The sequence below is a fragment of the Macaca nemestrina genome, chromosome 5 (genome assembly GCF_043159975.1).
Source record: "Macaca nemestrina isolate mMacNem1 chromosome 5, mMacNem.hap1, whole genome shotgun sequence".
Taxonomy (NCBI): Eukaryota; Metazoa; Chordata; class Mammalia; order Primates; family Cercopithecidae; genus Macaca; species Macaca nemestrina.
This window is the reverse complement of record NC_092129.1, coordinates 3,561,531-3,587,870: the sequence shown is the minus strand read 5'-3', so window position 1 is coordinate 3,587,870 and position 26,340 is coordinate 3,561,531. Positions and strand designations below refer to the sequence as shown.

Here is a 26,340-nt window from a genome sequence, read left to right as displayed (position 1 = left end):
GGCTTGCACACACCCTGGCCATGCCCCGGCCTCCTTCCCTCCTCAGCTTCCCTCACCCACTCACTGGCCTCGCAGGCCTCTGCCCCGCCCTCAACATGCCACGCTCGTTCCCACCTCAAGGCCTTCACACTGGCTGCTTCTGTGCCCCAGTGTTTCTGTGACAGTCCTCAGCCCTCCCAGCTAGCCTCTCTGAGCCCACTTCTGACAAGGGGTGGGAGGGTTCAAGCCCCCAGGTTCGGCTGCCACTGCTGGTCAGGGGCCACACTGGAGGCTGGAGAGGTGGTGGATGTGAGCGTGGATGGTGGGAGGGAAGCACAGCCTGTCGGGGTGGAGATGGTCTTTCCTGCCTGTCCTGGGGCCGCGGCGTCATCCGAGCCCAGCATCGGTCAGTTCCCATACAGTCAGGCATCGCTTAATGGCGGGGTTGTGTTCTGAGAAATGTGTCCTTGGACAGCTTTGTCATTGTGGGACATCGTGGGGTGCTTTTCCACGAACTGGGAAGGTGCCGCCTGCTGCTATCGGGTGTGGCCATTGCAGCCAGGCCACAGATCTGTGCAGCGCGGGACTCTGCTGAACACCGCAGGTGGCTGTAACACAACAGTGAGGATGTGTGTATCGCAACACAGAAAAGCTACAGTAAAAATAAGGCACTGCCCTCTCAAGCGGCCACTGTGAGGGACGAGGCCTGTCATTGACCAAAGCACGGCCGTGCAGCCCAGGATGGCAGTTCCTCACCAAGGGCCCGTGTGTTTGCGTCCAGTGTACGCTGTGTTCTGAGGGTGAGCATGATGGCTGATTAATAGAAGTCTCATGACTTCAGTACAACCAGGTAAGTGCTGCGTTGGTCATTGTCTTTTTTGGATCCTTGGTTGTAGGCCAAAGAAGACAAGATAGCCGAACTGGAAACGGAAAACGCTGTCCTTCTTCTGAAATTGGCAGAGGTAATATTTTTAAATGTCCCGCAGGCTGAGTGGAATTGTATCCAGTGCGGAGTGATTTCGTGTTGAAGTCAGCTTTTAGCCCTTGTAGAAGAAATCCATTGTGGGTGACTGCCTGGGACCTTTTCTTTTTGCCATCGAGTGAGCCGACAGGGACTCCTCGGTTGCTGTGTGAAGTGTCTTCTTACACTGGATCAAGGTTGAGCTTCAAATTCCTGTGTGTCTCTGTGCTCACAGGTATTTAATGAGTAACAGTTCATCAGGAACTCACGCTTTTTCAAAACAGCTCTCTTGAGGTTTAGTGTACCAAGTGGGTGTACCATAAATTTACCCATGTTAAGTGTACAATTCAACATTTAGGAAATGTGTAGTTGTGTAACTGACTTAGTCATTTGTGCTGCTGTAAAAAATATCTGAGACTGAGACATTTATTAAGAACAGGAATTTATCACTCAGTTCCAGAGGCTGGAAAATCCAAGGCCAGATGCCACGGGGCCATTGGTGAGGGCCCTTCTTCCTCAACGATGGTGCCATCTCTGGCGCTGTCCTCGCCTGGCAGGACAGTGGGGAGCACAGAAGGCTGTGCCGGTTCCCTTCTGTCCATCCACGAGACACGGATCCGTCCCCAAAGGCTGCGCCGGTTCCCTCCAGTCAGTCCAGGAGGCATGGGTCCATCCCCAAAGGCTGCTCTGGTTCCCTCCAGTCCCTCCACAAAGCACAGGTCCGTACCCAAAGGCACTGCTTCTCAACACCACCACATCGGGGGTTAAGTTTCCATGTGAATTTTGGATGTGGCACATTCAAACCGCAGCAGCCACCATCACCACAAGCCAGGTGCCCGGGGTCTCCATCCCCCGAAGGCCCCCGCCGGCATGCTTCCGCCCTTCCCGCACCCCGTTGTTCCAGGAAGCCGCTCGTCTGGTAACTCGAGCGATCTGCCATCCCAGGATCAGCCCCAGAACACCTGAACGATGCCACCCATATCATCCATCTGCCTCACCAAAGAAAAACGTCTGTGGAAGATGACTCCGCTCAGTTTTTCTTGCAGGTTTGTTCTCAGAATTGAAAAGGAAGGGAGCACACAGGGAGAATGCCCTTGGCACACGCGGACTCAGGTTGTTCTTCTCTACCGTTTGCTGTTGCTACTTGGGGTAGGCTGAGAAGCGGCCGCGGAAAGAAAGCAGGCCTGAGTCCCTGGAAGCTTCTCATCGGGACGTGAACTGACTGGGAAAAGGACGTTTGCAGATATGACCAAATTAAGACTTTTGGGATGGGAGAGTGTCCTGGATTATCCTGGTGGGCTCTAAATGCCACCGTGAGTGAGTGTCCGTAGAGGAGGGAGGCAGAGGAGTTTCCACACAGGTCACGTGGGGATGGAGGAAGGGAGCTTTCCAGATGTGACCATGTGTACATGGGCAATACAACCGCAGGCCAAGGGTTGCAAGCAGAGCCAGAGCCGGGAGGAGGCAGGAGGGGCCCTCCCCAGAAGCCTTCAGAGGGAGGCCCGACCACACCTTGTGTCTGGACTTCTGGCCTCCGGAACCACGAGATGAGAAGTTTCTGTTGGAAGCCCCCAGTTTCCCGTAATTTGTAACAGTGGAAATAGGAAACCGTTGTGTTCTCATCTTTAAATTATTACCCCTTTCGAATTCTTCGAATCTCAGCAGAATCAGGGCCAAGTGGGGCTTCTACTCTTCTTGACTATCCTTGAATAACCCTGTTGAGTTTCATTGGAAAAAAAAAATGCAGTTGTACAAAATCTGCAAATTAATTAAGGGATATTCATACTACTTCTTAAATGAAGTGAATAGTTTCTGCATTCGTTTTTAAGCTCGTTCTTTCCTGGGGTGTTGAGGCCTGGGTGTGCGTGCATTATCATGCCCTTCCTAGGCACTGAAGACCAAGGCACACAGGCGGTAACACCAAGGTCCGGAGAGGTGAGAAACGTTCCCACGTTCACAATGACAAAAAGCCACGGGACTGAGCATCAAATCTCGTCACCCAGTTCCAGGCCACATTGTTCTCTGGAAGTGCACAGTGTAATTCTACAGTAATGAAAACAGTTGGAAATAGTAACCCCGTCCAGCCTAAGAGCCTAACAGCATTTCGTGGCTTTATTGGAAGGGTCAAGACTCTTGGTCAACAAGATCTCAAGGAACCCCAGGCATCCGTTGCTCCACAGTCACACTCCAGTCTCCATCTTTGGCCAGGGAAACGGGTCCTTCCATGGAGGAGGGACCCCAGACCCCTGCCGGTGAGTGCCTGAGTGTGCCTGAGATGGCAGAGGTAAACCCCTCGGCATCACATTCCAGCAAAGCCTTCTCCAGCGGAACATGGATGGCCCTGCTCAGGGTCCCTCAGCATGAGTGGCTCTCCAGGACGTCACAGCCTCTGCGGTGCCAGCAGCCTGTCAAGGAGTGGCTGTCCGTGTGGCCGCGGACCCCTGAAGTGCAGGCCCAGCCTTCCCATTTGGGTCTGGTCCAGAGCCTGGTGCTGTTCACCACACGCTGTTGGTGGGGGCACTGCCCAAGCCCAGCAACTTTTCTAGTGTCATTTAGATGAGCTTTTTAAAGGATCTTTTTTAACATGTGAGATCATTAGGCACACAGTGTGACATGAAGCCATGGAGCCCTGGCATCTGCACTGTGAGCCCCTCCTGGTGGTTCCGGTCACTGGAAGGCCGATCTCCACATGGTGGCCCTGCCTGCTGCCTCCCCCAGGCCAGCATGTCCCACTGCCACCAGAGCGTGGCCTTGGTGTGTGGCGTGCTTGGCGTCACGGGCCCTGCAATGAAATGGCTTTTCCACTGGGACTCCTGGACCAGGATGCAGGTGGAGCATTGTCCACCCCATGCACCTTGCAGATCTGGCGGCTGCACTGGCCTCCTGGTCCTCCTGGCCCTCCCAGCCTCTCACCCTCCCGGAGGCGGAGCTCCCTGCCTGCGACTCGTGCTCCTGCTTCCCATGTCGCCCTCACCTAAGATACGTCCCATGTCCCTTGCCCAACAGGTGGTGACTTTATTTCCATCCAACTCCATTCCTCAGCAACCCCCAGCGCAATCCGGCGTCCCTGTGCCCACGCAGGCTCGTTCCCCCGTCTTTCTGTTGCCCACCAAATCCCCCAAAGCTCAGGGCAGCCCCACGTTGAGCGCAGGCCATCCTGGGGCCATGGATTTTCCCGTAATTGCCGTTCCACACCCGGTGAGTCCCGGAGGCTTTGGAACACGGTTTCTAACACGCGCAGGCTGATTTCTAACGCTCACGCGCGTGGTATTGCTTTCTCCCCAGAGAGGATCCGAGCCTTTGGGGGCCGGGGACTCAATTTTGCTGCAGCTTCTTCTTTAGTCGGATGAGGGTGGGAGAACCTTCCCGGGCCCATCCTCAAGCCCCACGGATCCGGCCCGGTGCTCTCGACGGCCTCTTCACCCCGGGGCTCTCGGAGCCGCCCTCCTCTGCAGTTGTCTGTTAACACGTTTCCACTTCGGAGGAGCTTCGCACGGAGAGCACAGCGATTTTCTGACCTAATCGCACCCCGCTGTGCGGCCGCCTTCGCTCCACAGTTACTTTCGGTGACTTTGCAGCCTCCTGCCCCGCTGGGCCCAGCTCTCTGCTCCTGAGCCCCGGTCCCTCCGCTCCTGAGGCCGTGAGCTTGGCCGTCTCTGTGCCAGGACTGGGGCCTGGGCTCAGCTCCCCGGCGGCACCGCAGGCAGCGCGGGACCCCCAGCTCACACGCGGGCATCGCCGGCCTCACACGCAGCCCGTCTTCCAGGACGTTCTGCCTCCCGCACCTGGCCGGAACCCTCAGGCTCAGCCCTGGGGGTGCCTCCCCGACGGCTCCTGTGGCTCCTGGTTCACCTGGAGTTGTCCCCGCCGTGTTCCCCGCTACCGTGAGTCCCATGCAGGGGCGTTGTCTTCTCTCAGGCGGGCAGGTGCACCCGGGACAATCAGCAACCATTCTCTCCTCAGAGGAAAGAGGAGAGGTCCAGCCGTCCTCTGCTTCAGCTTCAAGGTTTTAAGACTTTAAATTGTCTTTGTTTATTTTCTATGCAATAGTACAAGGGAAAGATTGAAAAGAGTCGCAGTGAGGCCACGCGGATTTCCACCCTGTACAACAAACAGCAGCGTCTGCAGAGAAACACACGCTCGGCCTTGAGGCAGTTGGATCGTGTCATTCAGGTAAAAACAGCTTCACCAGAAGCCAGAGTTTCCATTTATGCAGTGAATGTTTATGTTTGTTTCTGGTGAAACGGTTTACATTATGCTTGTCAAAAGACATGTCATCTTATGGAAGTAAAAGAGGCCCTCACTGAAAACAGGAAAGCCCCTCGTGTGTTAGATTGAAGTTTCCATTACAGGCCCATTCTGGTCTTCTTTAAAAGGGTGTACCATCGTTACTATTTTCTTTCTTTCTTTTAATTAATTAATTAATTAATTTAGAGATGGAGTCTCACTCTGTCACCCAGGCTGGAGGGCAATGATGCGATCTTGGCTCACTGCAACCTCCACCTCCCAGGTTCAAGCGATTCTCCTGCCTCAGCCTCCTGAGTAGCTAGAACTACAGGTGCCCACCACCATGCCTGGCTAATTTTTATATTTTTTGTAGAGACGGGGTTTCACCGTGCTAGCCAGGATGGTCTCCATCTCCTGACCCTGTGATCCGCCTGCCTCTGCCTCCCAAAGTGCTGGGATTACAGGCGTGAGCCACCATGCCCGGCCAAAATCGTTACTATTTTCATAATCAACTACAGATGGTATTCACTCAGGGAGTTCCGCTTTCTACTACATACTAAACAGAAGACTAAACCTAAAAACAAAACAAAACATAGGATTGGGATTCTGAGCAAATATCAGAAGGAAAAATACATTTTGGCCATGAAATGAATTATTTCAAATAGCTGTGGTAGTAGTTCAATTTTATGAGTCAAAATTCTCATTTTAATGAATCAAATTAAATCATTAAACTGAAATCTTACTTTAGTTAATCAAAGTTCTCAATTTAATTTTAACGTTAAGTGGTAGAAAACATGTTTATACATGTTAGATTAAATAGATCTGGTACAGCATGTCATCAGTGTGAACAGCTCCTGTTAAACTACTAATAATTTTTAGAAATGAAAGTTAAAAAAATAGTTATTCCGTATAGTATATTTGGCAATTCTCCAGGGTGAAATTGTAGGAGGATATTTTTATACCTTTGGTTGAGAACATTGTTTTACCTTTTGTTTTAAACAACGTGACCAGCGTAATGACTACAACAGTAAAACATCTGTAAACAGGATTAATCTGTTCTCTTTGTTACTCAGAATTAGAGATATCCCACCCCCTCGTAAGCTACATTCGTGTATTTAGAATAAATGTATATGAAATTAATTTTCATTCTTTTCGAACTGAATAAAATTAATTGAATAGGTTGTCTAACTTTTTCTGTACTCCATATAATAAAAACACTTGTTTTGATATTAAAATGTTATTAAGTTATTACAATGTTTCTCAAACATATGAAAGTCATCTCCATTTTATAGAAAAAGAGAGACTTGACTAAAGAAATGAAGAATACTTATTTAATTTTAGTTATGCTGTCGTGATTTAAGAGTGTCTGATATTAAATATTAAGCATTAAATATTAAGCATTAAATATTAAGTGTCCTGGTTCTGTCAAATCTTCCCATGGAAGATCCTTGAGATAATTTCAGGGGGAAAAGAGGACTTTCCGCACAGGACATGAGTTGCTTTGCTCCCAAAGTTCTCTGAAAGCATTCATATGTATTGTGTCTGGAATTTTATTATGTACATTTACATGTTAAGTTGTTTTCACTGGCCCACATGTTTTCCACCACGTGCTCGTGATAACTGAGCTTCCAGAAGGCAGGTCTGGATAGTAGATTAGGAGGGCGGCCCCCGTTTCTCAGGCGGTGATGAGAGGCTCTGAGCCCGAGCCGTCATCGTGAGGAAGTCAACAACAGACGGAAACACGGCTCGCGCCCAGCATCACCCCACCGTGCAGTGAGCGGCTCTTCCTACGGAAATTGGTGAAATACTTGACTTTCTGTTTCTTAAATACTTTAAGGGCATAAAAGCCACATGTACTGCTTTGAAAATACAAATCCTGGATGTACCGAGTCAGAACTTCTGTAAGTGAGCCGAGGCGCAGGCGGCATGAAAACAGTCCCAGCAGGCGTCCACACGCCTGTGCTGAACCACCTCTGCTTTAAACCCTTCCAGTTAACAACACGTCCGGCCCTGTTACATTAATTGTGTGGGTATGTTGTTATTCTATAGAAACATATATAACTAATTATTATGTAATTATACTGTGATCATTAATAATATAATTTTACGAATCGTGTATGTTCTTATTTTATAGAAACTTAACCAGGATATACAGGCGTTTCATTCTTCTTCTCGGGCACTCCTAAGAGATTATCAGGATGAGTATCAGGACCGTGTTTCTGTGATAGTGACCGCGGTGCAAAGAACACGGCAGAGCGCCGAGACCCTGCTAGGTAGGAGGGGCGTCAGTCCACACTCAAGAGAAATGTTTGCAGTTTTAAGACAATGACTGGCTAGAATTTAAGTTTCCATTTCTTTTTCCTTTTAGCTGACACCTAATCCCACAGGCGAGGGTAGGCACCGTGTGATTCGGCCACGTTGGCGTGTGCACTGCTCCCTCCCAGCTCCCACTGCAGCCCCACTTGCCAGGGGAGCTCCTTGTTCTCTTGGTCACCACAGGGCACTTCCCTGGCCTTGACGGTCACTACTGAACTGGCACCTGTGTCTACATTGGGCATTCTGTGTCAGAGTTTCCTAAAATATGACGTGAGGGTTTTTTTTTTTTTTTGTCTTATCAGTTCAGTTCTTTCTTCATTTCTAAGAATGCCACAGCATTTGGCTACTCTTTTGTTATAATGGATTTATTATCTTCAGCTACGGTGCTTGAAGCCTGTGGAAGAGGTTACTTTGCTTCTGCAGTTTTAAACTCATCGTCCAAATTGCACTATCCAGCCAGGCCCAGTGGCTCACGCCTATAATCCCAGCACTTTGGAAGGCCGAGGTGGGCAGATCACATGAGGCCAGGAGTTTGAGAGCAGCCTGGGCAACATGGCAAAAACCTGTCTGTACTAAAAATACACAAATTAGCTGGGTGTGGTGGCGCATGCCTTTGATCTCAGCTACTTGGGAGGCTGAGGCAGGAGAATCACTTGAACCCGGGAGGCGGAAGTTGCAGTGAGCCGAGATCACGCCACTGCACTCCAGCCTGGGCGACAGAGCGAGACTCCGTCTCAAAAAAACAAAAGAACCAAAGAGCACCGTCCCCACGTTCGTCTCGTGCTCACAGCTTCTGTCCAGTGTTCAGTGTGTCCACAGGCCAAACAGATGATTGTCAAGTTAGGAACTCGGTCAAGTGTTGTTCTGCTGTTATTGCAAAATAGGTGTGTGGAAACTTTGGAAGCTGTACTGTTTTTCTGCGAGGCTACGTGATGCTTTCTTGAAATCGCTGCAGTAGCCTAGTTGTCTTCAGTGCACTCTGCTAATAACTCCCCAGAGGCCGTGTTTGTAGAAGTGATGTGTGCACGCCTGTGTTCTTTTCTGTGGTGGGGGTGGGGGGACAGAGTCTTGCTCTGTCGCCCAGGCTGGAGTGCAGTGGCACCATCTCAGCTCACTGCAACTCTGCCTCCCGGGTTCAAGCGATTTTCCCGCCTCAGTCTCCCGAGTAATTGGGATCATAGGCGCCCGCCATCATGCCTGGCTAATTTTGTATTTTTAGTAGAGATGGGATTTTACCATGTTGGCCAGGCTGGTCTCGAACTCCTGACCTCAGATGGTCTGCCGACCTCGGCCTCCCAAAGTGCTGGGATTACAGGCGCGAGCCACCACACCCGGCAATGCTTGTGTTCTTGTAAGCCATGTGCTGCAGGGAAAGGGACAATCATTTTTGTGAAATGATTTTCACAGTAATTTTGTGAAAAGCAGTGTACCTAAGCTTTGAAAAGATGAAACTCAAAGGGAGAAGCAGGGAACAGCCAAGGCTGTCCCGCAGAGGGAATGCTGACATGTGAGGAGGCAGGGCCTGCTGAGACCCTGCCTGTGGGAGCCACGGTGCAGTCCCGCCACACAGAGGGGTCCCCAGGAGGCTTATTCCTGCTCAGGCATCAGGCTCAGGGGCTCGGGGCCTCCTTACCTGGCTTCCCGGGGGGCGCGACTTCTCCCCTCGAGTTCCACGCTCCTCAAAGATGAGCCTCAGGTGCCCAGGCAACTCCTTTCAGCCGCGCTGACGAGAGGGATAGTGGGGACAGGCTGGTGGCTGGGGCCGGACACAGTCAAGGCTCAGAAGACCAAGTGACTGGGAGGGTCCCTCTCTCACTGTGGGGGACCCTTCCCACTTTCTTACACCCACATTCAGTCTGGACCTGGTAATGGGTGTTTCTTTCCGAAAGGGAGCGTGCATGGTTCTGCAAGTCCAGCTCGGTTTCAGGCCTCATGAGAGCTGCATCTGTGCTGAGCGGGCCTTGTCTCTGCAGGTCCTCGGGCCTGGGGGAGAAAGGCCCGGCTGGGCTGCATCCTTTGGCTAAGTGACATCTGAAGGGGCCCCTGGCTATCGTGACTCATACAGTCACGAGGTGTCCCCTGCAGCACGACACCGCGCTCCATGTCACCCTCACACTGCCTCCACCACAATGGCCAGTCTGGGGATTAGGGTGTCCAAGCTCGGCCAAGGCGCCCACGCAGTGCCCACTCATCGCCACATCACCGTGGCGCCATCCTGGTGGGACAGAGGCAGGAGTGGAGGCCCAGGCCACTGTTACAATCCACAGCAGCAGAGCCCGGCCCCAGCATCTGCCTCCCTGCCCCACTCCCCCGCACCAAGGGCTCCCAGTGCGTTAGGAGCAGAGGCCTCCTTGGCTGCCGTGCAGACGATTGGGCAGCATTCAGGCTGATGACGGACGGGGTAACTGTGGGGAGAGGTCCCCCCGGTAAGCTCTGTGAGTCCCTGGTCACGGTGGGGACAGAGCAGCCTCGGTCCAAAGCGGTCAGGAGTACACACCACAGCATGCAGCTGGCCCTGGCAGAATCCATTGTTTTTAAAAATGTCTCCCATACTTAGAGAAAGGAATTTGACCTGCTGGGCCCCATGGATGTCCTCTCCGGTATAGTGCCTCTGTCCCTGTGTCCTTTCAGCATGCCAGGCGAAGGTGGTGCACCTGGAGCAGGCCTTGCAGGACGTCAGTGCGCGTCATCAGCTGGAGAGGCAGAGAAGGAAGGCCCTGCACAACAGCCTGGTGGTGAGCGTGGGCGTTGGGGAAAACTCGGGGCCGCCCCGGGGAGAAGCCCACACGGAACACGCAGGAGCCCCTCGCAGGAGGGTGCTAGGCAGGAGGGACAGCGGGGAGGGGGACAGTGGGGCGGCCTGGCCAGAAGGCAGAGGGGCAGAGCTGCGGGGGCTGACCTGCGTACTCTTCACCCAGGAGGTGATGGCAGCTGGAGGAGGGGTGAGGGCGCCGCAGGCTGATTTAGCTTTCGGGGTCACTCTGGCTGCTCAGTCAGGAGGCCACAATGGGGAGCAGGGGGGATGACTGCAGTGTCACGGGGGCTGGCAGCCTGGGCCACGTTGGTGGCGATGCAGGAAGTGGGACCGGCTGCTGTGAGGCACGAGGAAAGAGCTGTCACGGGAAGTCGGGAGCGCGGGAATCTGCGGAGATGGGGACTGGCACGGGAAAAGCAGGGATTCTGTTGTAACTGGAGATGCCGGTGGAGACTGCCCTGCCCCTTCTGTCACCAGCACCTTCCAGCCATGTCTCTCCGTGCCCATTCACAAGACCGGGAGGCTCTCGTGCTTACTTAGTCGAAGGTATGAGACCTGAGATCCCATGAAACTTAACGTAAAGTCTCAGGGTTTGATTTTACAACACGAGGATGCCAAGGTGGATGACTGAGTTGGTGACCCTCGCTTCTGTGAGATTTGATTTTGATGGCTGCGCTTTGGCCAGTCTTTCCGAATTCCACCTGCCCGAGGCCCACGAAGCCGGTGTCCCTGCAAAGTTTCTCTCCCCTGGCCGTGCTGAGAGGTTCCCCAGCTGTTAGATGTGTCAAATAATAATTCTCATTTTAAGCATCTACTTATGTAGTTCAGTGCTGCGAACATTGATATAAGAGGGCGTTTATTGAGTGTTTCCTGTGTACCAAGTACTTTTGAAAGCATTTTAGTGTATTTCTTACTTAATCTTCACTATAGCACCACCTCTCTGGGTTGTGATAAAGACAAAGGAAGATACCAGGGAAGCACCTAGCACTTCAGAAAGTCTCACTACACTGCAGCTTTTTTTTAAATCTGGAGTGTGAAAAGGACAAAATGAACCTTCCTAAGACGGAGGCAAGTCCCACAGGGAAGAATCGGTTGTGGAAGGTTCTGAGTGTTCCACCTCAAGCCTGGGTCTCCTGGTCTAGACGACGAGCGTGCAGTGTGTGGCCCGTGGAGAACATGCAAGCAGAGGCTGATCTCAGCTTCTGTGGGTTCATAGAGACCAGACAGAGGCTGTAAATCATTGGCCTATGACACTCACTCCATTTTCAAACTGTAGAAGGAGCTGCTCATCACAACAGGCTGAATAAGCTCGCTGTGAATCCAAGACAGGATTTCAGAACGGATTCAGCAAGTGTCTGGGCACATACAGTAAAGATGTGTTGCTCACTGGAAACCAGTGGAGTTCATGAGAATAAAGAGTTTCTAATTTCCTTCCAGTCATTAAATCAAGGAAATATGACAGATATTGAATTTCCAGAATCCCCCCTAAAATACCTAAAAGGTTGAGCCCAGAATACCATTCAAAGGGATTTTCTTTGGTACTTATTAGCAAGTGATACCCCTTTGCCAAGTGAACACATTTGTGAAGTATGAATCCAGTTTAAAATAACTGTTCATGGCCGGGCATAGTGGCTCATGCCTATAATCCCAGAACTTTGGGAGGCCGGGGCGGGCGGATCACCTGAGGTCAGGAGTTCGAGACCAGCTTGGCCAACGTGGTGAAAGCGCTTCTGTACTAAAAGTACAAAAATTAGCTGGGTGTGGTGGTGGGCGCCTGTAATCCCAGCTACTCTTGAGGCTGAGGCAGGAGAATCACTTGAACCTGGGAGGCGGAGGTTGCAGTGAGCTGAGATTGCACCACTGTACTCCAGCCTGGGCGGCAGAGCAAGACTCCATCCCAAAAACTAAGTAAATGAAATAACTGTTCACTGCCCTGCAGAGGCCTTTTGAAGTGGAGATGGGGCTGCGGATGTCACGGCCGCGTCTCAGGAGCTGGTGCTCGGTGCATGTTCAGTGGGGGACGCTCCGCAGTGCAGTCTTGTGCCCGGGTTGACATGCAGACCTCTTTATCATTGTAGGAGCTGAGAGGAAATATCAGAGTTCACTGTCGGATTCGTCCTTTGTTGCCTTTTGATAGTGAATCCGATGATCCAGTTTTGCAGAGCAGGTAACGTGTGTTTGCACGGTGTGTGTGTGTCTGTGTGTGTGCTCACGGAGAAGACAGAGGGGTGGCACAATTTTAAACGCCATCTATTGTCCTGCCGCCAGTCCCAAAGCAGCATATTCTCGAGTTGTGGGTGGGGGCTCTTTTTAAGGATGGAGCTGTCTTGCTGACAGCAGACAGTTAGCAGCCCTCTGGAATACGGCCTGAAAACAGCCAAACCGCCTGAGCAGGCCCGCCGTGCGTGGTGGCAGTTTGTACCTGAGAGGGCGCCTGTCTTTTCATGGTTTGCCTCTGCGGGGTCTGAACAAACAGGGACAGGCTTTGAATGGACCTTTCCCTTTATGTCACTACATCAAAAAGGGAGCACCCACTCTTCTTTATGAACCTGAGACCACCCACGCCCCTGTGCAGGCAGTCAGTGAGGATTGACTCAACTGACACTTTTGACTTAGAGAAAGTTTTGATGGTGTCCATGGATAAAGCAAAACTGTCTGAAGTTCATTTACTCAAATGTTTACTTGAAAACCATACTCAATATGACTCTTACTTGCTCCCCATGAAACAACACCCCTGGCCTTCCCCCTCCCATCCTGACCACACCTGCCCTTCCCCCTCCCATCCTGACCACACCTGCCCCTCCCACTCCCATCCTGACCACACCTGCCCCTCCCACTCCCATCCTGACCACACCTGCCCCTCCCCCTTCCCATCCTGACCACACCTGCCCCTCCCCCTTCCCATCCTGACCACACCTGCCCCTCCCCCTTCCCATCCTGACCACACCTTCCCCTCCCACTCCCATCCTGACCACACCTGCCCCTCCCACTCCCATCCTGACCACACCTGCCCCTCCCACTCCCATCCTGACCACACCTGCCCCTCCCCCTTCCCATCCTGACCACACCTGCCCCTCCCACTCCCATCCTGACCACACCTGCCCCTCCCCCTCCCATCCTGACACACCTGCCCCTCCCACTCCCATCCTGACCACACCTGCCCCTCCCACTCCCATCCTGACCACACCTGCCCCTCCCACTCCTATCCTGACCACACCTGGCCCTCCCACTCCCATCCTGACCACACCTGCCCCTCCCCCTTCCCATCCTGACCACACCTGCCCCTCCCCCTTCCCATCCTGACCACACCTGCCCCTCCCACTCCCATCCTGACCACACCTGCCCCTCCCCCTTCCCATCCTGACCACACCTGCCCCTCCCACTCCCATCCTGACCACACCTTCCCCTCCCCCTTCCCATCCTGACCACACCTGCCCCTCCCACTCCCATCCTGACCACACCTTCCCCTCCCCCTTCCCATCCTGACCACACCTGCCCCTCCCACTCCCATCCTGACCACACCTGCCCCTCCCCTCATCCTGACCATAGCTGCCCCTCCCCCTTCCCATCCTGACCACACCAGCCCCTCCCACTCCCATCCTGACCACACCTGGCCCTCCCACTCCCATCCTGACCACACCTGCCCCTCCCCCTTCCCATCCTGACCACACCTGCCCCTCCCCCTTCCCATCCTGACCACACCTGCCCCTCCCACTCCCATCCTGACCACACCTTCCCCTCCCCCTTCCCATCCTGACCACACCTGCCCCTGCCCCTGCCCCCATCCTGACCACACCTGCCCCTCCCCTCATCCTGACCACACCTTCCCCTCCCATTCCCATCCTAACCACACCTGATCCTCCCACTCCCATGCTGGCCACACCTGACCCTCCCCATGCCCATCGGTGACCACACCTGACCCTCCCCACGCCCATTGCTGACCCTCCCACCACTCCAGGGGGTTCCACTTCCCTGCTTTCCTGACACCATATGGGGTTGGCTGTATCCACAGTGGTGGGGGTCACTAGGGCCTGCTCCTGACTCTGTAGCTTTGCTCAGGCTGTTTTTCTTGTCTTGGGTTCCTCTGCTTAATCTGTCCAAATGAGCTTTCCTTGGAGGGCCTAGCTCGAGTCTCACCGTGTTTGCATCCTGCAGTTCGGCACTTGACTTGAGAATGTTTCAGAAAGCACTTGGCGGGTCCTACAGTGTGAAACATGAAATTCGGATCTTTTGACAATCATTGAAACTTTTTCTCCTCAAAGTTTTTAGACTTGATTGTGGCGGCTCTAGTACCTTCTGCACTTTCTTGAGTGGTGGCCACTTGTCACTTGTCAAAGGACTGGAAATTGGGCCTGTCGGGTACGTCGGTGTGGCACGGGACAGGCCTAGTGGCCCTCATTCAAAACGTGTGGGACCCGAAGAAGTGTTTCCAGTTTTGAATTTTTTCGTATTTTCAAATGCTCATGTTTTGCATGTACCGGATCAGCAAGATAATGCAGTGAGCATTTTCTTTGAGCATCCTCTCAGTGCTCAAAACATTTTGGATTTTGGAGCGTTTTGGATTTCAGATTTTTAGATGAGGGATTCTCAGCCTGTAGTTAGCGGTCCCCAGCGGTGACCAGCTTTCCTGAACTTGCCTTTTACATGGCACTTCCAGACGGCTTTTGTTACACACCAGCCTCCCTGCGAGCCTCCCACCATGAGAGGGAAATACATGCAAATGAATGCAAATGAAATCCCATCAGAAAAGGGGCTCCTCAGCTGCAGTAGCCTCATCAGAGGCGTGGCCTCGGGCAGGTGAGAAAACATCTGAGGCATGGCCTCGGGCAGGTGAGAAAGACAAGCACATTTCCATAGTCACAGAGGCTTGTTTCTATTGGATGGCGCCGCTCTGGGCTGTTCAGTTTCTCAGAGCTTCTTAAGAGGCTCCATAAATGTGTGTGTGAACTCTCACATTGTTTGTGTTCATTGGCTTTTGGTTTTGAAACATGTTGCATTTTTTCGGATTCATGATGGTTTGCAGATGCTTGATTTCCTGAAGGGGAGAACCTGACAAGCCTGTCTTCTAGATCAGTGGTCCCCAGCCTTTCTAGACAAGGTTTCCGCGGACTGGCAGGCCGGGACGGGGATGATTTCAGGATGATTCAACTGCATTTCATTTATTGTGCACTTTATTTCAATTATTGTAATTATTTCAATTACTGTAATACACAACAAATTAATCATACAACTCACCACAATGTCAAATTGGTGGGAGCCTGAGCTTCCCTGAGCTTGTTTTCCTGCAACTAAAGGGTCCCCTCTGGGGGTGAAGGAGACAGTGACAGGTCCTCAGGCATTAGAGTCTCATAAGGAGTGTGCAACCTAGATCCCTCACATGCACAGTTCACAGTAGGGTTTGTGCTCCTAAGAGAATCTAATGCTGCTGCTGATCTGACAGGAGGCTGAGCGCAGGCGGTGATGCCAGTGATAGGGAGCGACAGTAAGTACAGAGAAGCTTTGCTCACTCGCTCACCGCTCACCTCCTGCTGTGCTGCCTGGTTTCTAACAGGCCTCCGTGGCCGGGGGTTTGGATCCCTTGTTCTGTATCACCACTGCTCTAAACTGCACGTGAAGGAGATATTTAAGCGTGGATTACTGTAGTATGGATGACTCCCATGCAGTGCAGACAGGGAAGACGAAAACAAGAAATAAAGAACAGGGGTATTGGAGTAAAAAAATCAAGAGAAGACAGAAGGCGGGGGAAAGAGACGAAAATAATAAATAAAAAGTAAAGAATAAAAAAAAAAAAAAGGATAAGGTCAAAAAGGACAATGAGTGGAGTTTTAGAAAGGGATGGAAGGGTGGACCCACGCACACAGGAAGAGAGAGAAGAGCCAAGCCAGGGTCCTGGGAGATCAGGACAGAGACAGAGATGATGGCAGAGAAGCACAGGGGTGTTTTAGAGTGACCAAGACAGACACAGAGAGGATGGCGAAGAAACACAAGGGTGTGTTAGAGGCTGAATGTTAGGAATTCAGAAAGCAATTTCCTCATGACGTGTATTTTTAATGTTGTTTTATTCCTGCAGCTCCATCTCTAGAGAAGTGGCCCATGCTGTTGATGACGTGAGTATATAATTTTCCTTGCAAACTCTATTCAGAGAGCGGCTTCCTGCTTGGTGGGTCTCCATAGTCCCCACAGATCCCTACAATGGAGAGCAACTCAGAGGCTGAATGAATAGAAAGTAACTTATTTTAGGCTTTCTTAGTTAAGAAGAATTTTTTTTTTGTTCCTTGATTTCTATTGGCACATGAAATTAAGCATTTGACACGCTTTCCTTGTGGGAAACCAGCTCCTGACCCGTAGTGCTATGTGAGGAAGTTACTTCACTTCCATTTATTTTCCAGCCCAAATGATCAATGAGCGCAAATATGAGCAGGTTCTAAAATGTAGAGCACCAGGAAAAGAGACATAAATAGAAAATCAATGATATCAAGTGTGAACTTTGTGATTCTAAACTGGAATCAAGCGTAATTGTGTTTCTCCTGAAAAGCCTCCGTGCTTTTTAGTTTTAGCCATGAAAAGGCCGAGAAGTCAGAAGGAGCAGCCCAACACCCCAGCTGGGGTCTCTGAGGACCAAGCCCACTGCAGGAGAGATGCTCATTAGACAACTCGAGTCTGGGCTGGGAAAGGAAGTGGGTGGGAGGAGCCTGGGGCGCTTCCGGGCTGAACAGCAAGGGCGGCCTCAGAACCGGGGCGGGCTGTGTCCCAGCACATGGAGCCCACCTCAGGCACTCCCTCAACGCGGGATAGAAGCGTGGGGATTAAGGAGGGACTAGAGCAGATTGAAATACATCATTATATTTACAATCTTGAGTTCATAATAATGATTTTTTAAAAGGACCTCACATTACTTTTTTGGGTGCTAGAACATCGACTCATTATTCTAAAAAGTGATGGAAAGAGGAAAGCGCTGTAAGGTCCTTCCTGTAGGAAACATACTCAGGGCAGATGCATGGTTTTTGAGGGAACAGAAGATTCTAGGTAATAAACTCAACAAATGATAAAACTGGAAAACCATCATCTGAAACCCCCAGTGAAATAGTGACTCTAGGCTCCTCAGAGGACGCTGGTCAGAGTTGATGGGATCTTCACGACAAGGGCTCAGGGTTGCCTCAAACCCTCTAAGCATTCGCAGCTCCCCTGAAGTTGGGATGCAGAGACAGGATGTCCTGAGAAGGTGCAGCAGGTGGGACACAGCGGGACTGATGAAGCACTTTTGCTTCAAAATCAAACCAGCATCTACTCAAGTCTCAAGGACTGTCATTTTAAAGGAGAGGAAACCATCTGCCAAGTCCAGAGTGTGGACATTTCACAGAACAGACTGCCTGCCTTCTCTAATAATAAGTTTTGTTTTTAAAGGCAGGAGAACACAGTAGAATGAGATGAGTCAGCCTCAGTGCGACCTGGTTTGGAGCCTGGCGTGCACAAGCCGATTGTCACAGGCATTGTTGGAACAGTGGGGGAAGTCCGAGTGTGTCCTGGGTGTGTAGGGAGCACACCTTCTCCTGTACCCTCCTAGGGTCCCTGGCAGGGCCTGAGAATGGAATTGGCCTAAGGCAGGTTGACGGAGTAGAACATCGGATTTGTTGAATGTGGGGTCTACCTGACACGGAGCCCCACGGGAAAGGAAGACTGATGAGTGGCACAGCCTGCACGCTGCCCTGTGGTGTTGGGCAGAGGCCACGGTGGACAAGCCACCAAACAAGATGGGAGATGGAGGGAAGGCGAGGGCTGTGCTAACAGGTCTATCTGTGCAGAGCCACTCAGCTTCGACCCTGTATTCGTCAGGGATCTCTAGAGGGACAGAACGAATGAAATAGATGTATATGTAAAGGAACAGTTTATTAGGTATGAACTCACACAATCACAAGGTCCCTCCACAGCCATCTGCAGGCTGAGGAGCAAGCAGAGCCAGTCCAAGTTCCAAAACTGAAGAACTTGGAGTCCAATGTTCGAGGGCAGGAAGCATCCAGCACGGGAGAAGGATGTAGGCTGGGAGGCTAGGCCAGTCTCTCTTCACAGTTTTCTGCCTGCTTTATATTCAGCTGGCACCTGATTAGATGGTGCCCACCCAGATTGAGGGTGGGTCTGCCTTTCCTAGCCCACTGACTCAAATGTTAATTTCCTTTGGCAACAGCCTCACAGCCACACTCAAGATCAATACTTTGTATCCTTTAATCTGCTGATCAAGTGGACACTCAGTATTAACCATCACAGACCCCAGCTACCAACGAGAACATGCTTTGCTCCTGGCCCAGCAAGGGCGGCTCTTCATGGGAGGGTCAGGTCCTGCCTTCAGTGCAGGAGGAAAAGGGGAAGCCGGAGTGCTCCGCGTGAGCCTCCGGCTTCTCAGGAGCCTTTAAGTAAAGATAATCCTGATGCCAAAGTGGCATATTTTGGGGTGACATGTTCTGCCACTCTCCATGTGACCCTAATTTTATAAAGTGTGATGAATGGCATGGTGATTGTATTGTATAATTTCTTGGTTTTTTAGAGATGGGAGGTCTCACTATGTTGCAGGCTAGTCTTGAACTCCTGGCTCATGTGATCCTCCTGCCTTGGCCTCCCAAAGTGCTAAGATTGTAGACCTGAGCCACCACACCGGGCAAATTGTGCTTTAAAAGTGTTCTTATCATTTAAAAATGCAGCCTGTAATACTTAGCGATAAAACGATCCGTTGTCTGGTTTTGAATGTAAAGTATGCTGAGGAAAGGGAGGTGGATTGTGCAGGAATATCTGTAAAATAAGATTGGCCGGATGTTCAGCACTTGTGGTGCCGGGTGATTGCACCTGAGGATGTGTCGTGCTGTTTCCCCCATTTCTGCGTATTTAAAAAGTCTGCAGTGAGAACAGTTAAAAAAAAAATGCTGGGGCCTCTCCTTCATTCTGCTTATTATGGTGATCACAAGATGAATTTAGAAAGCACATGAAATGCTAACCATTTCACTAACATTGATAATTTTGAATTTAACATGAAAGTCTCAGGTCACGTAGGACACGATGGTCATTTTGAAGATGATTTTATGTCACGTTGATTACCATACGTCTCGTTTGCGGTTCTACAAGGCGTGTCACCTGAATCAGTCTGATGATGGTTACATATTGCAAACTTTAGAAACCCTTTTTTAAAAGGTAGTTTTAGTTAATGGATTATATTTTTTTAAAGAGGCCAAGAAAATTGATGTAACCGTACTTTAAAATTGCTCTTACTATGTCCCTGGAAAGAAAAACTTTTACAATTCTTTATTTTAAAGTATTATTGATGGATTGATTGATTGATTCATTGATTGATTCAGCTTTATTTAGGTAAAATCAACAAAAATTGTATATATTCAACATCTATAAGATAATTTTATATACAGATGTATATGATTACCATCTATCATTGGATGACACGTGGTAATCAATTTTACAATGAAGGCCGGGCGCAGTGGCTCACACCTATAATTCTAGCACTGTGGGAGGCCGAGGCAGATGGATCACCTGAGGCCAGGAGTTTGACACCAGCCTGGCCAACATGGTGAAACCCCGTCTCTACTAAAAATACAAAAAATTAGCTGGGTGTGGTGGTGGGCGCCTGTAGTCCCAGCTACTTGGGAGGCTGAGGTAGGAGATCGCTTGAATCTGGGAGGCAGAGGCTGCAGTGAGCTGAGATTGCATCATTGCACTCCAACCTGGGCAACAAGAATGAGACTCCATCTCAAAACAGAAACAGAAGCAAAAACAAAACATACAATGAGTAAAATGATTACCACAGTCAATGGTAATGACTCCCAGGATGGCTAAAGAGTAAAAGGGGGATTTTATCGGTGATATCAGTTTGCAAACTGAGAAGAGAGTCTCCAGCTCTCTCTGTTAAAAGGTGAACTGTAGGACACAGAGTTTGTGCACAGTCTGTATAAGCTGGTCGAAAATAGCTGGAGGTCTGCAGCTGCTTCTCAGGAAAGAATTGTGCAAGGCTGATCCTCTGCCTAATCAGGGTTGCAGTGGTCTGGGTTGTAAATCAGAGTTAGGGATTTTCCTGATGGCTCCTGTTGTTAGGGAGTTTAGCAAGAGTGTGGTTTTTCTTGTAGCCATAGGAATTGAGGACGCTGTCAGGCAGCCAAGCCCTAAACCCCTGACTCATAGGTACCTTTTATTTCCTTAACCTTAGGGTCCATCTTAGTTGATGAAGAAGCATCTATTGGTCTCTCAGATCACGTCTCCCACTTGTGGTCAGTCATAGCTTGGATTTCTGTGGGCTCATAGGTCTCTTATCTTAAATGGCCTGAGAGGGAACTTCATGGATTTGTTGTTCTTTCCTTTAACAGAACATTCTCTTTAGTTTACTGTATGGATTTGGCCTACCTTATGAAGGAATACTGTATGGATTTGGCCTACCTTATGAAGGAATTTCTTCCTTGAAGCCAAAAAAGATTCCCATGAAACTTTTCCTGAAGCATTTCTTCTATGTTTTCTTCCAGTAGTTTAATCACTTTGGGCCTCACATTTAGGTCTTTGATCCATTTTGAGTTGACCTCTGTATAGTGTAAGAGGTGGGAGTCTAGTTTCATTCTTCTGTATATGGATTTCCAGTTTTCTTAGTACCATTTATTGAAGAGACCATCCTTTCCTCAATGAGTGTTGCTGACATCTTTGTTAAAAAAATCTGTTGGCTATAGATATGTTGGTTAATTTCTGGGTTCTCTATTCTGTTCCACTGGTCTATGTGTTTGTTTTTATGCCAGTACCATGCTATTTTGGTTACTATAGCTTTGTAGTATATTTTGAGAGCAGGTAGTGTTATTTCTCCAGCTTTGTTCTTTTTTTCTCAGCATTTCTTTGGCCATTTGGAATCTTTTGTGGTTCCATACAAATTTTACAATTTTTTCGATTTCTGTGAAAATTGTCATTGGTACTTTGATAAGGATTGCATTGAATCTCTAGATTGCTTTGGGTTATATTGCCATTTTAACAATTTTAATTCTTCCAATTCTTGAGCATGGGATATCTTTCCATTTGTTTGCATCCTCTTCAATTTCTTTCATTAGTGTTTTGTAATTACCCTTTTAGAGGTTTTTTACCTCCTTGATTAAATTTATTCCTAGGTATTTTAAATTTTTGGCAGCTGTTGTATATAAATGGGAGTGCCTTTTAAATTTATTTTTCATTTAGTTCATTGTTCATATGTAGCAACAATACTGATTTTTTCATATTAATTTTGTATCTTGCAACTTGACTGAATTTGTTGATCAGTTCTAAGAGATTTTTGGTAGAGTCTTTAGGATTTTCTGTATATCAGATCATGTTATCTTCAAGGAGGAACAATTTGACTTCCTTTTTTATGATTTGGATGCTGTTTATTTCTTTCTCTTGTCTAATTGCTAAGACTAGGACTTCCAATACTATTTGACTTCCTTTTTTATGATTTGGATGCTGTTTATTTCTTTCTCTTGTCTAATTGCTAAGACTAGGACTTCCAATACTATTTGATAAGAGTAGTGAGACTCGGCATCCTTGTCTTATTCCAGTCCTTAAAGAAAAAGCTGAAAGATGTTAGGATATTAGCTGTGGGCTTGTTACTTGTGGTCTTAATTATGATCCTTTGTATTTTTGTGGTAGACGTTGTGACATCTCTTTTTTTGTTTCTGATTTTATTTGGGTCTTCTTTTTTCTGTTAGTCTAGCTAATGGTTTGTTGATTTGTTTACCTATTTTAAAAATTAACTTTTTTTCATTGATCTTCTGTATTTTTTGTATCAATTTCTTTTATCATGGTTCTAATCTTTATTTATTTTCTTCTATTAATTTTGGGTTTGATTTGTTCTTGCTTTTATAGTTCCTTGAGGTGCATCATAATGTCATTTATTTGAAATCTTTCTAGTTTTTTAATGTAGGCATTTATTGCTACAGACTTGCTTCTTAATACTACTTTTGCTGTGTCCCATAGGTTTTGGTATGATATATTTCTATTTTAATTTGTTTCAGAGAATTTAAAATTTTCATTCTTAATTTCCCCCTTCATCCATTGGTCATTAAGGAGCATGTTGCTTGATTTCTATGTATTTGTATGTTTTCAAATGTTCCTCTTGTTATTGATATGTACTTTTATTCTGTTATGGTTGAATAAGATACTAGATGTGATTTTGATTGAAAAAAATTGTTGAGACTTGTTTTGTGTCCTAGCATGTGGTCAATCCTGAAGAATGTTCCATTGCTGATGAAAAAATGTATTCTGTAGCTGTTGAGTGAAATGTTCTGTAAGTGTCTGCTAGGTTCATTTGGTTTATGGTGCAGTTGAAATCCAATGTTTCTTTGTTGATTTTATGTGTAGATGATCTATCCAATGCTGATCTATCCAATGCTGAGAGTGGGGTGTTGAAGTCCTCAGTGATTATTGTATTGGGGCCTATCTTACCCTTTAGATCTAATAATATTTGCTTTATATATATATATGGATGAAAATATATTTACAATTGTCATATTCGCTTGCTGAATTGATCCCTTACTGTGTAATGTTCCTCCTGTCCTCTTTTCACGGTTTTTAACTTGAAGTCTGTTTTACCTTACATAAGTAAGGCTACTCCTGATTGCTTTTGGTTTCTCTTTGCTTGGAATATTTTTTTCTATCCCTTCACTTTCAGTCTATATGTCTCTTTACAAGTGAGGTGAGGTGAGTTTCTTGTAGACAGCATATATGGGTCGTGTTCTTTAATCTGTTCAGGCAGTCTACATCTTTTAAGTGGGAATTTAATTTGTTTACATTCAAGGTTATTATTAATAGGAGGACTTACTCTTGTCATTTTATTGACTACTTTTTGATTGTTTTGTATATCCTTTGTTTCTTACTTCCTCTCCTTGTTTATTTTTTGCATTTAGGTGGTTTTCTGTAGTGAGTCTGATTCCTTTTGGTTTCTTCTTTTTGCATTGGCTGTACAAGTGAGTTTTATAGTTTTGTATTTTTTACGATGGTGGTTATTGTCTTTTCACTTCTAGATGTAAAACACCCTTGAGTATTTCTTGTAAGTCCTGTCTTGTGGTAATGAATTCTTTTTGTTTTTACTTGTCTGTGAAAGATTTTATTTTTCCTTCATTTCTGAAGGATACTTTGCTGGGTATAATATTATTGGCTGAATTATTTTTTTCTTTCAGTCAGTACTTTGACTATATTATCCCATTCTCTCCTGGACTGCAAAGTCTTTGCTGAGAAATCCACTGTTGGTTTAATGGACTTATATGTGACTTAATGCTTTTTTCTTGCTGCTTATAAAATTATTTTTTATCTTTGACTTTTGACAATTTTACTACAATGTGCCTTGGGGAGGACCTGCCTGGGGGGTCTTTGAGATTCCTGGACCTAGATGTCCATTTCTCTCACAACACTTGGGAAATTTTCTGCTATATTTTTATTAAATATGTTTTCTTCAACTTTTCTCTTCTCTTTCTGGAATGCCCATAATACAAATATTGATTCACTTAAAGCTGTCCATAAATCCTATGAGCTTTCTTCATTGTTTTATTCTCTCTCTTTCCCTCTGTCTGCCTGTGTTATTTCAAAAGACCTGTCTTCAAGTTTAGAATTTTTTCCCTCCTATTTGGTCTAGTCTGTTGTGGAAGCTCTCTATTGTATTTTTTTATTTCAATGAAATAAAAATTTTTATTTTTCTATTATATCATATATTTCATTGAATTCTTCAGCTCTAAGATTTGATTCTTTTTTATAATTCTGTCTCTTTATGGTATTTTTCATTCAAATTATGAATTGTTTTCCTATGTTCATTGAATTGTCTGTATTTTCTTGTATCTCACTGAGTTTCCTTAAGATTGTTATTTTGAATTCTTTTTCTGGTATTTCATATATTTCCTTATAATTGGGCTCTGTTACTAGAGGATTACTTCCCTTTGGAGGTTACATATTTCCCTGCTTTTTCATGGTTGCTGTGTCCCTAACATTGACTCCTATACATCTGGTGAAAAAATTATCTCTTCCAATTTTATAGAGTAGGTTTCATGAGGAAAGACTTAGGGTGCGTGGTTCTAGGGGGACACAGTAATGTAGTCTCCATGTAGTTCCTGCAACTTTCGGACACACTAGTGGTGTTTATGAGTTTCTCAGTGGCCTACAGTGAGGGAGTCTGTGTTAACAGTGATGCGGCTTTTCCAAGGGTAGGCTCTCAGGCTATATCTCAGGTTGGGGATACACACATGCACACAGTACGTCATCCACCATGGGGTTTGGCTCATTGGAGTTGGAGCCACATGGCTGTTCCTCTGGCCAGAAACATGGGCATACTGTTGCTTAGCTGGCCTGGGAGTGTGCCTGCCAGGAGTGATCTGTAGGGTGGTTTCTCTGATTCAGGACACAGATACAAGGCTGCTCAGCTGGGGTGTATCTGCTGGGACCAATTCAAGGGGCTGTTTCCTATGTCTGGGCCACAGCTGCATGGTTGCTTGACTGGCCTGAGGGTGTGTTTGCCAGGGGCTGCCCACAGGGCTGCTTCTCAGGCCTGGGACAAGGGCACATGGCTGCTCAGCTGGCCTGAGGTATATTTGCCAGGGGTGACCTGTGTGGCTGTTTCTTGGGTCTGGGGTACAGGTGCAAGGCTGCATGGCTGGCTTGAGGATATGCCTACTGAAGGTGGCCCACAGGGCTGTTTCTCAGGCTCTTATTGGGCAGGTCAAGGGCAAGTCTGTAGGGTGTTGGGGTACTGTAGGGCTATTTTTCATGTCCTGAGCACAGGTGCACAGCCCCTCCTCTGGCCTGGAGGTGTATTAGCCACTAGGAGGCTCAGGGGCCTCTCCTGCTTAGGGAAGCGGTGAACAGCAACTTAGCTAACTCAAGGGTAGGGTTGCTGTGGGTGGGACTGCTAGACTACTCCTCCAGCTGGTAGGGCAGTGATGGGGGTTGATTTCCCTGCTGTGCAAGGCCAGAGTACAGCCAATCCTGAGCCCAGGCTCCATGCAGCTGGGGTTGTGATGTTCAGCCACACGTGTGGGCTTGGCGTCATGAAGATGGAGCTCCAAGGCTGGAGAATGGCCATGGTTTCTGTTCCCCAGAGCAGGGTATGCTCCAGAGGTGGCTCTGGTCTCAAGATGGGGCTGTGCTGCAGCAGCTTGGCTCACAGGGATGGCTGGGGAGTGAGCAGTGCACACCTTGTGCTCCTAATCTGGGGCTATGGAGCTGCGCCATGAATTTCCTGCAGCTCCCAGAAGGCTCAGGGCTTGCGAGGACTGCAGGATTCCCCTGGTGTAAGGACTGTAGATGTTTTCTGTGGTGACGGGGGCTGGTGGGGATCTGCTGCTTCCCTTTTCCCTGCAACGGGAAGTCCCTTCTGACTCCAGGCAGATCTGACCCAGGCAGGGGAGATGGGGCTGCAGAAGCCTGGTGCCTCCACTCTGCCCTCCTGGACTTCCAGTCAACACAGGTGTCTCTCCACTCCCGTGCTGCACTGTGCACTCTGCCAGATCTCAGCTCTCTTCCTTCCACACAGTCAGAGCTTAGCTGTGTAGTCATTGCCTTGGTCCTTTCTTGGGCGGAGGGAGCTGAGCACCAGCTCTCTCTGGTCAGTGTCTTCCTGACTTTGCTCCTACCATGCAAATATATATATATTTTATCTCACTTGATGCCTTAAGCACCAGTATGCTTGAGTCAAACAAAAGGAGACAGATTAAATCCTCATCATCAGGACTTTGAGTTAACAGGAGCCCTGGGACTTTATCAATCCCCTCCCCTTATCAATCTCCTTCTTTTATAAGTGAACACACCCGAGTATTTGTGGTTTAGTAATTGCCTTTCTACACTTCCCTCAGTCTGTGTGCATCCTGGTTAACCTGAAGGAGTTTTTCAGTGAGCAAATGCATCCTGAGGCTGAGGCCTGGCCCCAGCCCCTGGGGAAGGCTTATTATGATTATTAACATCACTGTCGTTTGTTGTTACTGTTCCTTGTTACTTTATTCATTCTCTTGGCAGTCCTCTCCCGTTCCTGCCAAAGTTCCACCGAATCTTCAGATTCAGATATTTGAAGTTTTCCATCTTACCCGTCAAAATAAAATAACATTTTATTGGGGCATTTTGGATT

The 26,340-nt window shown here is 48.3% G+C and overlaps 1 protein-coding gene and 1 pseudogene across 4 annotated transcripts in view; one reads left to right on the top strand and one right to left on the bottom strand.

Moving 5' to 3' along the window:
- LOC105487583 (kinesin family member 25) overlaps positions 1-26,340 on the top strand; it is a 63,149-nt gene that overhangs the window by 11,244 nt on the left and 25,565 nt on the right. For 2 of the 4 annotated variants that reach the window (XM_071096171.1, XM_011751062.3), the window contains exons 2-7: positions 876-941; positions 4,991-5,113; positions 7,302-7,440; positions 10,115-10,218; positions 12,317-12,405; positions 16,309-16,345. In XM_071096171.1, coding sequence (XP_070952272.1) covers positions 876-941; positions 4,991-5,113; positions 7,302-7,440; positions 10,115-10,218; positions 12,317-12,405; positions 16,309-16,345 — 558 coding nt within the window. The remainder of the gene's footprint in view (positions 1-875; positions 942-4,990; positions 5,114-7,301; positions 7,441-10,114; positions 10,219-12,316; positions 12,406-16,308; positions 16,346-26,340) is intronic. The other 2 variants (XM_071096173.1, XM_071096172.1) reach the window with 2 other exon arrangements.
- LOC105487584 (putative uncharacterized protein KIF25-AS1) lies at positions 9,407-10,034 on the bottom strand (annotated as a pseudogene).